The 11,893-nt window shown below is 51.3% G+C and overlaps 1 protein-coding gene across 1 annotated transcript; it reads right to left on the bottom strand.

Annotated features, from left to right (window-relative positions):
• Window positions 1-5,120: 5,120 nt before the first annotated feature.
• ENO2 (enolase 2) lies at window positions 5,121-11,316 on the bottom strand. Its single transcript, XM_007937134.2, has 11 exons — window positions 11,232-11,316; window positions 10,644-10,739; window positions 10,437-10,495; window positions 10,081-10,150; window positions 9,460-9,593; window positions 9,000-9,222; window positions 7,420-7,617; window positions 6,436-6,637; window positions 5,725-5,833; window positions 5,483-5,541; window positions 5,121-5,190 (listed from the first exon to the last, which is right to left on the bottom strand). Exons 1-11 carry the CDS (start codon window positions 11,314-11,316, stop codon window positions 5,121-5,123), a joined length of 1,305 nt encoding a protein of 434 aa, XP_007935325.1.
• Between the last annotated feature and the right edge of the window lie 577 nt (window positions 11,317-11,893).

Raw genomic sequence — 11,893 nt, 5'->3', positions numbered from 1 at the left:
CCCCTCCTAGCCCCTCCCCGAGGCCAGCGGCCCACCGAAATGGGTCCCGGCCCGAGGCCCCGGCCCGGCGCGGGGCTGCGGGCGGGCTGGGCGGTGCGTCCGGCGACTCGCAAAGCAAAGCGGACGGTGAAGGGAGGGAGCTTGGGAGAGGGGGATGGGAGAAAGGAGGAAGAGGGAGAAGGAGGGAGCGCGGAGGAACGGAGGAGAGAGGGGCCAGAAAGGAGACGCGAGGGAGGGAGCGCGAGGCAAGCTGCGAGGGGGGAGAGAGGGGGATCCTGAGAGAGGGAGGGGCAGTGCGAGTTGGCCGAGATCGAGGCCGAGGGGGCCGGGGCGCGGGGAGGGGTTCGCCGTGGCGGAATGTGGGGAGCCTGCCGGCCTGATGCAGCAGTGGGCTGGGCAAGAGGGGCTGTAGGTTGTAAGGGCAGATATAGGGGAGGCTGGAGAAGTTTAGGGGGGCGACAGGGTTTGTGGCAGAAGTGAAGTGGGAGGAGTTTGAGAGGTATTGGGGGTAGAGACTGGGGTAAAAGGATTAGATGGAAAGAGATTGGAAAAATGGGCCTACAGGGGGGCATTGGGGATAATGAGGTGTGTGGAAATGAAAGGTGAGAGAAACTTGGGGTGACAGGGTCTGTGGCAGAAATGAAGCAGGAAGACGTTGGGGGCCTGTTACCAGAGAGAATGGAATGAAAGTTTGGGGTCATAAGAAGGAAAAAAAAAATGAAAAGATGGAGACAAATTTAGGAGACTAGAATTTCTGAAAGAGAATACAGTATAGGGGGGTGATTGGTGTTGAGAAAAGAATAGGGAATATAAGAATTTGGGGATGATAAAGGAAAGCTGGAGAAAAAAGCCCAGAGGAAATGTCAGTAGGAAGAGGGAAGGGAGAGCTTAAGGAGCCTTCAAAAGAGATAAAGAAGGCAGGGCCAGGTATGTATTCTAGGAGAGATGGGTTCTGGGTAGAAGAGGCTCACAGGGATGTCCAGATTCTATGGGTAAGAGAACTTGAAGGTTTGGGTTGGCAGGACAAGATAGATAGAATTGGGGGGAAGGGTTTAAAGAAAATTGCAAAGATAAACAAGGTCTTTGGTGACAAATATGGAGGGAGGGTCATTGATGGGGAAAGTGAGAATGGAGACTAAAAGGGAGAGCCTTTGAAGGAAATAATAGAGAAGAGGACATACTCAGGTATAGGTAAGGGATATCACTTGTAGGAGGAGTGGAAGACCACTCTCAGGCCCTTCTGTCTGGTGGCTTCTCCATTTCTACTCTCAAATCTCTTTGAAGTCACCACTGGTTGAAGACCCCCCCAGGTAAGGGGTCAAATGGGGATTAGGCTCAATATGGAGCCAAATCCTTAGGTGCCCTGGTTCCCTAACCCTAGTTATCCTAAGGTGAAGACAGTTACCACTACAGACCCCAAATCTCTTCTTAACAGTACCCTCCTCCTCCCTCCACTGCTTTCCAGGCAGTGTCTGACACCATCAGTCTGCCAGCCATTCCTGGTCTTCAGCCATGAAGCCAGCACCCCACCAGTCCACCACCAGCTGCCTTCTTCTGGGCTCCCTCCCTGAGCCCACACCTAGCAACTCCATCTCCCAGGACAAAGGACACCAAGACACAGGGTGATTTTTGGCAGCAGAGATTGGGAAGGCCAGAGAAAGGGAGGGAGGCAGACTGGGAAACAGGAAGAGCTGGAGCTGGAGTATGGATCAGGAGCCCTCAGCTCTCCAGATTGAAGGTAGGGATAGAGTATTTGTGGGGTTAGGCCAACCAGAGGCAAGGTTGGGCCCTGAACTGGCAGGATTCCCTGCCTTCTGAGAGGAAAAGACGTTGGCTCTAAAGCATCTCGGTAGATGTTGCTTCACATTTCCTTGGGCCATGTTCAGTCAACGTCCGTCTGGGAAGACTCAAAAGCTCTTGGTGGATTCTGAAGCATCGGGGGACAGGAACAAGGCTTCTTTGGCCTACGAATGAATCACTCTGAAGTCTCTAGAATTGGTTAGCACTCACTTATCACTCCATGCCCACTTTCCTCATCCCTCCTCAGCCTTCCTGAGAGCAGGCCAGCCCCTTTCTTCCTGTGATCCCAGACTCCTTTCCTCAATGTTCCAGGATACCCCCACTCTAACCCCACTCCTCCTGGCCCCCTCAGCTTCATTCCAAGACTACTCCTTCCCCCTCACACTCCTCCCTACCGCATTTCCTCTTTTTGCACTTCTCAGTTCAGTCTCCCACTGGGCCCTGGCCCAGGCCCTTCCCATCTCCCTTCTAGGCTGAGATGTCTCTTGTTCTTTAACCACTAAGAGGTTGGTGGGGATGGTGATAGATATATCTGAGGCCAAAAGAAAAAGTGACTTAGGTATAAAGTAGGAATGAAGGGGATGGGGAGGGTCAGAAGAGGAATTGGGGCCTACTCCCTCCAGTTCCTCTCCATGTGAGGACCAGGCTCACAATTCAGCTTCAGGGAGCATTACACATACACCTCACCATCCCTCACCCTAGCTCTCCTTTCTGGCCTCAGCCCCCCACAAGCCACTGGTCACCAGGCAACGGCACAAAGGGAAAGTGGAAAGAGGGGCCTGGGAGGCCTAGGCAGAGCTAGCTGTAACCCAATCCAATCCAGTACCTGGGGTGGGGGGTTGCTGTTACAGAAGGCAACAGAGCAAGGAGGGAGGAAAAAGGCCATTGGTTAGGAAATGTGGTTCAACGAGAACCAAAGTAATCCCGGTAAAACTGGGAGTTATACAGCAAAGATGGGAGTCATGGACATCCAAGAAAATGGAGGTTCAGAGAAAATATGGTGAGCAAGTATGGAACAAGAAAGCCTGCGCAAAACAGAGAAGACATAGGAGAAAGAGGAAAGATGAGATGCCCACACTGAACTTAAGAAGCACAGAGGAGGCGGCAAAACCTCTCTGGATTGAAAATGATTGAGGTGTCAGGGACCCAGGAGGAGAGGGAATAACTGGAATCCTGGAGCTGGGCAGGACAGCAGAAAGAACCCAGGACCAGAACTTAAAGAACAGAGTAGGAGGTCCATAGAAGATACAACCTTGAAATCCCTCTGGCCCCATCTCCAGCAGCGTCCAGCATGGTGTCCTGCAGAACCTCAGCTCCCTCTAGTGGCCACAGTTCCCCACAGGCAGCCTCTACCAGCTAGTTAATCCAAAAAACCACTCATGGCCATAGAGTTGGCTCCAACTCATAGTGATCCCTCCTTGGGTTTCTGAGGCAGGATCACTGTGGAAGTAGATTGCCCAACCTTCCTTCCAAGGAGTGGCTGGTGGGTTTAAACTGCCAGCCTCTGGTTAGCAGTCAGATGCCTTAGGCACTGTGCCACCAGAGCTCCCAGCTAGTTAACGTGCCTTCTCAATCCAAGACACTGGGCTGTCTGCCCCCTCTTCCTCCTCTAGATGGCCCCTAGGCTGAGCATCCAGTGGTGGGATCCACAGGAGCTGAAGAGTTGTAGGGGATTTCTAGCCACATATGGGACCCTATGCACAGTATGACCCAGCCAGAGGGCCTGTCTAGCACTGAATATTCCTGAATATTTCAGACTCAAGTTTCTTCAGGCCCTGCCCTACAGCCCCTGGTACTACTCTTCTCTTCCATTCCCCATCTTACATAGAGTGATGGTCACAGTCCTGCTCCATCCCAGAACTAGCCAGGATTTTGTTTGGGAGAGGATCAGTCATGGGAGCTGGTCCAGTCCACAGCTTTACCCCTCTGATACTTTTCAGGGTCTCCTGGACTCCAGGTTATACCATTTGCTGAGTCAGTTCCAACTCACAGTAACCCTGTGTGAGAGTAGAACTGTGCTTCATAGGGTTCTCTATAGGGTTCTCTGGCTGAATTTTTCAGAAGTAGATCACCAGGCCTTTCTTCCAAGGCACCTCTGGGTAGACTCAAACTTCCTACTTTTTGGTTAGCAGTTGAGCAAATTAACCATTTGTACCACACAGGGACTCCAGACCCCATGTTAAGAACCCCTACTGCATACTGGTCCTGGGGCCAGGCTTATGGTTGAAAAGGCAGGGGCAATTTGGGCCCCACCTGGCTAGGGTGGAGTAGTCTGTGCCATCACCTTGCCCATATGTATTCAAGTGTGTCTTCCAATCTTTATGCCCTCCCCAGCTCTGCTGTCCAGTTCATCCACTGACAGTTGCTCAATCTTCTCTCCCCTCAGACTAGAGTTAAGACTCTTCAGACATAATCATGCACTGTGATTCAAACTTTAATGGTGGTGCTCTCAATGCCACAGAGGTGGTGGCAACTGTGGAACATGGCATGGGGGAGTGAGGCATTGCTCTAGTACAGCTGGAGGAAGAACAGGGAACCTAGGGCTGGGGAAAATTGATAGGGGAATTTGTACCACACAGGGACTCCAGACCCATGAGTTCCCCAAGCACACAGCTTAACCTCTGGACCAACTCAGGCTTCGGCTAAGGGAGTGCTCACACAAAGGGACTGATAGCAAAGTTACTCTTCCCATTCCAGCAAGACCTCCCATCCCAGGTCATCTTGGGATCCACAGCCACATGAAATACAGACACATAGTCCCTTCAAATCAGACCAGTTTTAGGCCCTAGAAGTATGAGGAAATAATTAATAGGATGAATGGAAGATCAATCAATAAATAAATACATACATACATACACTGAAGCTTTAGACCAGGCATGACCTCAGCACTGTATACAGTTCATGGCTCATATGCAACATGGAAAACTCATGGAAAAAGTACAAAGCACAAGTGACATATGACCCCACTCTGAACATCTCAACATACCAACCCTGATGCTCCTGTCACAGACCCTGATCATTCTTCCATGAATCCCCTTGTAATCCTCATCCCCATTTCCAGGTTTTGAGGAAAAAGAGAATAGAAAGGAAGGGGAAGTGGTGAATATGGAAACCCAAAGAGTGCAGCCCAGAAAGGAGAAAGCAGAGACGGTGTGGGGTTGGGCAAGCCAAGGAGCAGTGGGGGCAGGTTCAGCAGGGAAGTTCTGGGCATCTTGGGGCTCAGGGTATTTCAGCAGGTGAAATATCACAGATCAAGACAGGAAGAAAGGGGCTCAAGGAGGATGGGAGAGAGGTTCCAAATCTTCAGGCAAGGAGGGGGATCACAGCACACTGGGATTGCGGAAATTATGTCCAGCGAAGCGCGCCTCATCCCCCAGCTCTTCTTCGATTCTGAGAAAGATGAGACAGAAAGGAAACAGTCAGAGAAGCAGGAGGATCCTGCTCCTCTCTCTACGAGTCCCTCCAGCCTCTAAAGCCCCTCACACCACCTACTCCTAAGTCCAAGGGTGAGCATTTCCAGGCTTGCCCATGTGACCTCTAGGACCAGTCAACTAGGCCATGAGCAACAAATATTTCCTCGATATCTATTGTTATCCAGGACTAGGGCAGTAGTGATGGAATGGTGGGCAAATAGAACTTGTAACCCCTGGGCCTATGGGCTCCATCCCCCAGGCTCCCTCACCTCATGAGCTGGTTGTATTTGGCCAGACGCTCAGAACGGCATGGGGCACCAGTCTTGATCTGAAACATCCCAAAAGATATGCAGCTCAGTGGCAGACCCTTCACTCCCTAAAAGGAAACTTACATCCCCTCGAAATTTCCCTGACCCCCTCCGACCACCTGAAAGGAGAGACCTACCTGAATTTAGAACTCACCAATCCCCCAAAAAGATCTCCCTTCCACTTACTGAACTGCCCTACTCACCTGGCCTGTGCACAATCCCACAACCAGGTCAGCGATGAATGTGTCCTCTGTCTCTCCTGAGCGATGACTCACCATGACCCCCCAGCCATTCTCCTGGGCCAGCTTGCACCTGCATACATACACCTGCACTGATCACCCCAGCCCCTTGCACTGACCGAGCGTGCTCTTCCCAAACCCAACTTTGGTCTATGTTAAGAACCATGTAGAGGGAAACTGGGAGAGAAGCAGATCAGGGATTGTTGTTGTTATGTGACGTCGAGTCAGACCTGACTCATAACGACCCCTCCTTGGGTTCCTGCGACCCCTCCTTGGGTTTCCAAGGTGGTATCACACTCCTCGGAAGGAAGGTTGGGCAATCCTACTTCCGTAGTGATACTGCCTCGGAAACCCAAGGAGGGGTCGCTATGAGTCGGGGCCGACTCGACGGCACATAACAACAACAACAACAACATCACTACGGAAGTAGATTGCCTCACCTTCCTTCTGAGGAGTGGCTGGTGGGTTTGAACCGCCAGCCTTCTGGTTAGCAGTCAAGTGCCTTAGGCACTATGCTACCAGAGCTCCTGAAAATCAGAGGTAGAGGGAGCAGAATTGAGAGAACTGTCATGGTGACTTTAGGTTCTCTGCTCTCTTCAGCATCCCAGGCAAGATTAGGGTGGGGGCACTTCCAAGAGCAGTCCCATGGACACGGGCTGAGTAGGAGTCACTCACGCCTGGATGGCTTCGGTGACTGAACCAATCTGGTTGACCTTGAGCAGCAGGCAGTTGCAGGCCTTTTCCTCTACTGCCCGCTCAATGCGCTTTGGGTTAGTCACTGTCAGGTCATCACCAACAATCTGGATTCCTACGTTGGCTGTGAACTTGGACCAGGCAGCCCAATCATCCTGGTCAAATGGATCTTCAATGGAGACCACTGTAGGAGGAGCAAAGAGGGGCTGTTGATCCTCCCTCAGTCTCTGTATCAGGCAGTAACACACACCCCCCACACACCCTGATGATTTCTGGAAATGTAGATCTCTTGACTAACTGAGCCTGCTCATCCTTGCCCCCAATGCCAAAGCAAGCCTGCCTGATTCTAAGCCTGATTCACATTTCATGAAATCTTCCAAGAACAAAGGTTCATAACCTTCCTCGCAACCTATTTTCACATTTCCCTATCCTGGCTACTAGGAAGCCTTTCTTCATTATTAATCTAAATTCTTCATTCTGCAATTTATGTCTTTTTTCCTCCTGGTCTGTCTCAAGAAGAGAGAAGACTAACCACCTCCATTCTGGGGTAAGAACCCTTGGTGGATGTGAAGAAGGTGACCCAGTCCATCCTAAACCTTCTTTTCTATTCACACATCAGTCTCCGATCCCTTCAGCATCACAATTTAATCAATCAAAGATACTGAAGTGTGCTAGTTACATGCCCTGCTTGGTCCAGTCACCCTCTCACCATCCTGGTTCCTTCCAGAGCCTTCTCCATGATCCTTGTAGCTTCAAAGCCCATGACATTAATCAAGACTCAAACCAGATGGAACAGATCCATCACAGATCCCTGCACATATCCATTACATACAAAGCCCAGTCTCTGCAGGAGGCTCCTTTACCCTGTCTGCAGTTCTCAGGTTCTTCTTAGGACACCTCCACCTAGTGCTTGAGTCAACAGCCCTGGCCATCCCCCGCCCTCTCTCCCACACCCCCTGCCCTCACCAGGATAGTCCCTGACAAAGTCCTGGTAGAGGGCCCCCAGCTGGTCCCCAGTGATGTATCGTGAAGAATCAGGGGGAGACTTGAAGTCCAAGTCATATTTGCCATCACGATAAAACTCAGAGGCAGCGACATCCATGCCAATGACGATCTTTTCCGTGTAGCCAGCCTTGTCAATGGCTTCCTTTACCAGCTCCAAGGCTAGGGGTAGAATACAGTGAGATGATAAGCAGGGTGGTTGGGCAAGGAATGGTGGAGGGAAAGAAAACATAGAGCAAAGGAGACAGAGCAGGTGGGGAGAGTCTGGCTATCTGCTAGCAAGGCAAAGGAAAGGAATTCTGTTAATAATGGTTTGGTTTGGATTTAAATATCTAGCAAGTTTACATATATATCTCCTTTAATCTGCAGAATGAGGCTTTGTGATTGTTAGCTGCCATAAAGTAAGCCCTGGTTCATGGCAGCCCTGTGCACAACAGGACAAAACACTAAGTATCCAGTTCTGTGCCATCCCCATGATGGGTTGTGGAGTGGACTGTTGTGATCCACAAGGTTTCCACTGCCTGATTTTTGGAAGTAGATTACCAGGCCTTTCTTCCTAGTCTTGTTCCAGAAGCTCTGCTGAAACCTGTTCAGTATCATAGCAACATGTAAGCCTCCATTGAGACAGGTGATAGCTGTGCAAGAGGTGCACTGGCCAGGAATCAAACCAGGATCTTCTACATGGAAGGTGAGAATTTGACTAGTGAACCACCACTGCCTTCAACAACAACAACAACAACAACAAAAAACCTAACTCACTGCTATCAAGTCAAATCTGACTCATAGGAATCCTATAGGACAGAGTAGAACTGCTCCATAAGGTTTCCAATGCTATACATCTTTATGGAAGCAGATTGCCTCATCTTTCTCCTGCAGAGTGGCTGGTGGGTTCAAACTACCAACCTTTTGGTTAGCAGCCAAAAACCTTAACCACTGTGCCACCAGAGCTCCTTTTCTACTGCCCCCTGGAAACAGGCATGAAGCACAGAGAAGTAAGTAAAATCATCAGCCAGTAACTCTTCAAACCAAGATTCAAATCTAGGCAATTTGGCCCCAGAATATTAACTCTTAACCACTATCTATACTGTTTCTAGTCATTAAAAGTTTTTCCTGAGTCACAGAAAAACTAGGGAACTTGAGGTGTAAGAGGTTGTGTGGGGATGGGGAGAGATTTAGAATGGATTCTCTGGAGTTGGCTATATCTCATCAAACTAAGAACACTATGGAGTTAAAGCATGGAATAGATCCCACATGTCACCTAGACCACCTCCCAGCATTCCCAGGGGCTCCACTGAGAACTTACAGATGCTAACAGATCTGGCTGGACAAGCAAAAGACTGTCCTTCTAATACTGCATGTGAATTTAGCAGGCCTCCTGGTACCTACTCCAGGGGCTAGAACCTCTTAGAATTTACAGTTCTGGATCCCAGGAGCACAAAGACATCCACCATTACTACTATTCAAACTTGGTGAAGGGTGTGGCTCTTCCTAATGTCCCAGGATAAAGTAGGACTTAGAGCTGGGAGTAGGACTCCTGGCCTCACCTTCACTGTTCTCCAGGATATTGGGGGCAAAGCCACCTTCATCCCCCACATTGGTGGCATCCTTGCCATACTTGTCCTTGATGACCCCCTTGAGTGTGTGGTAGACCTCTGCCCCGAGTCGCATGGCATCCCGAAAGCTCTCAGCACCCACTGGAAGGATCATGAACTCCTGCATGGCCAGCTTGTTCCCAGCATGAGAGCCCCCGTTGATCACATTGAAAGCCTAGGGAGTCACAGGAGGACAGAGTCAAAGAACCCTTCCCTCTCAACCCTGGGAGTGTTAACGCAAGATCCCACAGCCATTCCACCCCAAAATTTGCCCCAGCTTCTCAAACTCAGAGTCTCATGCTCTATCCTTTCTCTTTGGGCACCCCAATTTACTTTCCTTCCATCATTCCCCACATAGTTTCCCACTCATTTTCCCACCCACCCCTAGGATAGGTAAAAACTTGGCGCTCACCGGCACAGGCAGGATGAGGTCTGAGTTCCCGGCCAGCTGAGCAATATGGCGATACAGGGGCAATTCCCGCTCAGCCGCCCCAGCCTTACACACAGCCAGGGACACACCCAGGATGGCATTGGCCCCAAACTTGGCTGGGAGATTTAAGAGGAGGGCACTGAACAAAAAAGGTCCCTTTCTCCTTCCAGCCCTTGCCTCTACCCATGATCCCCAAAAGGAGCTAATGAAGACCCATCTCTCCCTCCCGACCCCTGCAACAGGGCCTTCCAGAGATCTGTGCATCTCATTCATTCCCCCCTGCAAAAAGCAGAGGAGAAGGAGGTGGTGGTGTGAAAGGACAGGGAGACAACCTATTTTTAAATATCCCCAAGAAGAGACCACAAACTACCTCACACTAGCTCCTTCTTTATACTTAAAGTTCTTCCTTCTATCTAATAATCACTATTGACCCTTGCAGTTAAACTCATCTTCTCTTGCTCTGGCTTTGGGAGGAGAATGGAAAGAGGGCTAGTCCTCTGATAGCCCTTCTTGAGGGAGTCCCTGCAGTGCTGGCCCTCCAGTTTTGTTTGTTCTTCATATGCTCACCCTGTGCCTACCTACTTTCTTCCAGCCCCTGCTTACATTTGTTCTCAGTTCCATCCAACTCCAGCATCAGGTTGTCCAGTTTCTCTTGTTCCACCACAGATAGGCCCTGTAGGCACAGTCCCCATCACTCAGAGGCCCAGGCAGGGGCCCCCCATTTTCACATAGGCTCATATCTAGCCAGGGTCCAACCAAATCCCTGTGACAGGGCCTATCTGGGTTAGAGGACCTGAATCCCTCTTGGGAGCAGGGAACAGCAAAGGAACTCCTCCCTATCCTTCCCCTTATAGCCATGGTTTCCAAGAGGTGGACCTTTTCCCTCCCCTTCCTCCCTCTTTCACCCAGGATTCCTTCCTGGCCCTAAATCCCACCATCCCTAACAGAGCAAGCCTCACTGAGCTGATGAGGGCTGGAGCGATGGTGGTATTGATGTGGTCCACTGCCTTCAGGACACCTGAGGAAAGGCAGAGAGGTGAGGATGGGTCAGGCTAGGAGGGGCCAGAAGGGAGAAGGAGAGGAGAGGGGAGGGCATGCTAGAAGAGGACTGTGGACTGGTATGAGGACTGAAAGGTGGGAGGGCCACCAAAGAGAAAGCGCCTCACCTTTGCCTAAGTAACGTTGTTTGTCACCATCCCTGAGCTCCAGAGCCTCATAGATTCCAGTAGAGGCTCCACTGGGCACTGCAGCCCGGAAAAGACCTGGGAGAGGAACATGGAATGAGGAGGAAAGGAAGAGAAGGACCCTACTGAGCCAGGGCCTACTTCTGCCTTCAAGCCCTAAACTCCTGCCTGCCACGTCCACCACTCTCTCCACAATCTTCCCTAACACACACACACATACACACACAGCCTAATGCACAAGCAGTGGCCTCTTTATCTGCCCATCTGATGCCCCACACGCACAAGTGGGAACCCATGGAAACGAAGCTGTGCCAGCCAGGTAGCACACATGTGCACACGCAAAGTGTACATGAAGACACTCAGAAGGGATGTTTCACGCTAGAACACAGAGACCTGCCTATTCTGCCTCCCTTGCACAGGGATCCACCCCTCACAACCCAGGCTGTGAGCTTGGTCCAGCACCCCATCCCCACTGGTTAGTAATGAAAGCCTCCTACCCTAGGCCACTGCAGACCCAGCATGGGGGTGAAGAAGTCCGAGCTGTAGGAAGGCCCATGCCCCACCCATTACCTTTGTTAGTGTAGAGATCCACCTCTACCGTGGGATTGCCACGGGAGTCCAGGATCTCCCGGGCCCAGATCTTTTCTATAGACATGATGCCTGCGAGCTCCTTGGGTGGAAGGGGTGGAAGGAGAAAGAAACGAGGCTTAGAGGGGTGGAGCCTGAAATCAGTGGGAGGGGCCAGAGGCTGGGAGGGATGGGAAAGAGGTTACTGCAGTGGGTGGGGGGTTGGGAAAAGCTGGCTGCAGTCTTTGGCTAAAGAAGGGATCTCCCTCCCCTCCCTCTTCCCCGGGGCGGGGAGAAGGTCAATGCAGTGAGGAGGGGGAGGTCACTGAAGTGAAGGACAGGGTAAAATCAAAAGATGAGAGGAGGTAACTCCGCAGTGAGGCGGGGAGGGACACTGGATCCCTCGCCCCTCTCCGCAGCGTTAGGAATTGGCTGCTGGGGTTCCCCCAGATCTTCTCAGAATGGAATGGCTGCCAGGCCAGGCTGGCATTTCTCCGTGGAGCCAGAAAGAGGAGGGGCTGCCTGGCCAGCCCGGCCTCTTTCCTCCTCCTGTGAATGAGAGCCCCCTCATTCCACCTTCACTTAACGCCCCAGCCTGCCCAGGCTCGGCCCACACTCCAAGATTCCAATCTCACTCCCAAACGTATGTCCATCCTCTTCCCGAG

This window comes from Orycteropus afer, unplaced genomic scaffold (assembly GCF_000298275.1).
Source record: "Orycteropus afer afer isolate SDZICR_OR568_19922 unplaced genomic scaffold, OryAfe1.0 scaffold00040, whole genome shotgun sequence".
Lineage (NCBI taxonomy): Eukaryota > Metazoa > Chordata > Mammalia > Tubulidentata > Orycteropodidae > Orycteropus > Orycteropus afer.
The sequence above is the reverse complement of the archived record's forward strand: the minus strand, read 5'-3'. Positions and strand labels throughout refer to the sequence as shown.

Bases quoted from the DNA above. Each gene is read 5' to 3' on its own strand.
- ENO2 (XM_007937134.2), bottom strand. From the start codon at position 11,316: ATGTCTATAGAAAAGATCTGGGCCCGGGAGATCCTGGACTCCCGTGGC. The intron at 9,594-10,080 runs GTAAGCAGGGGC...TAAATCTCCCAG, and splicing joins GGATGGAACTGAGAACAAAT to CCAAGTTTGGGGCCAATGCC. The intron at 5,191-5,482 runs GTGAGGGAGCCT...CATCTTTCTCAG, and splicing joins AAATACAACCAGCTCATGAG to AATCGAAGAAGAGCTGGGGG.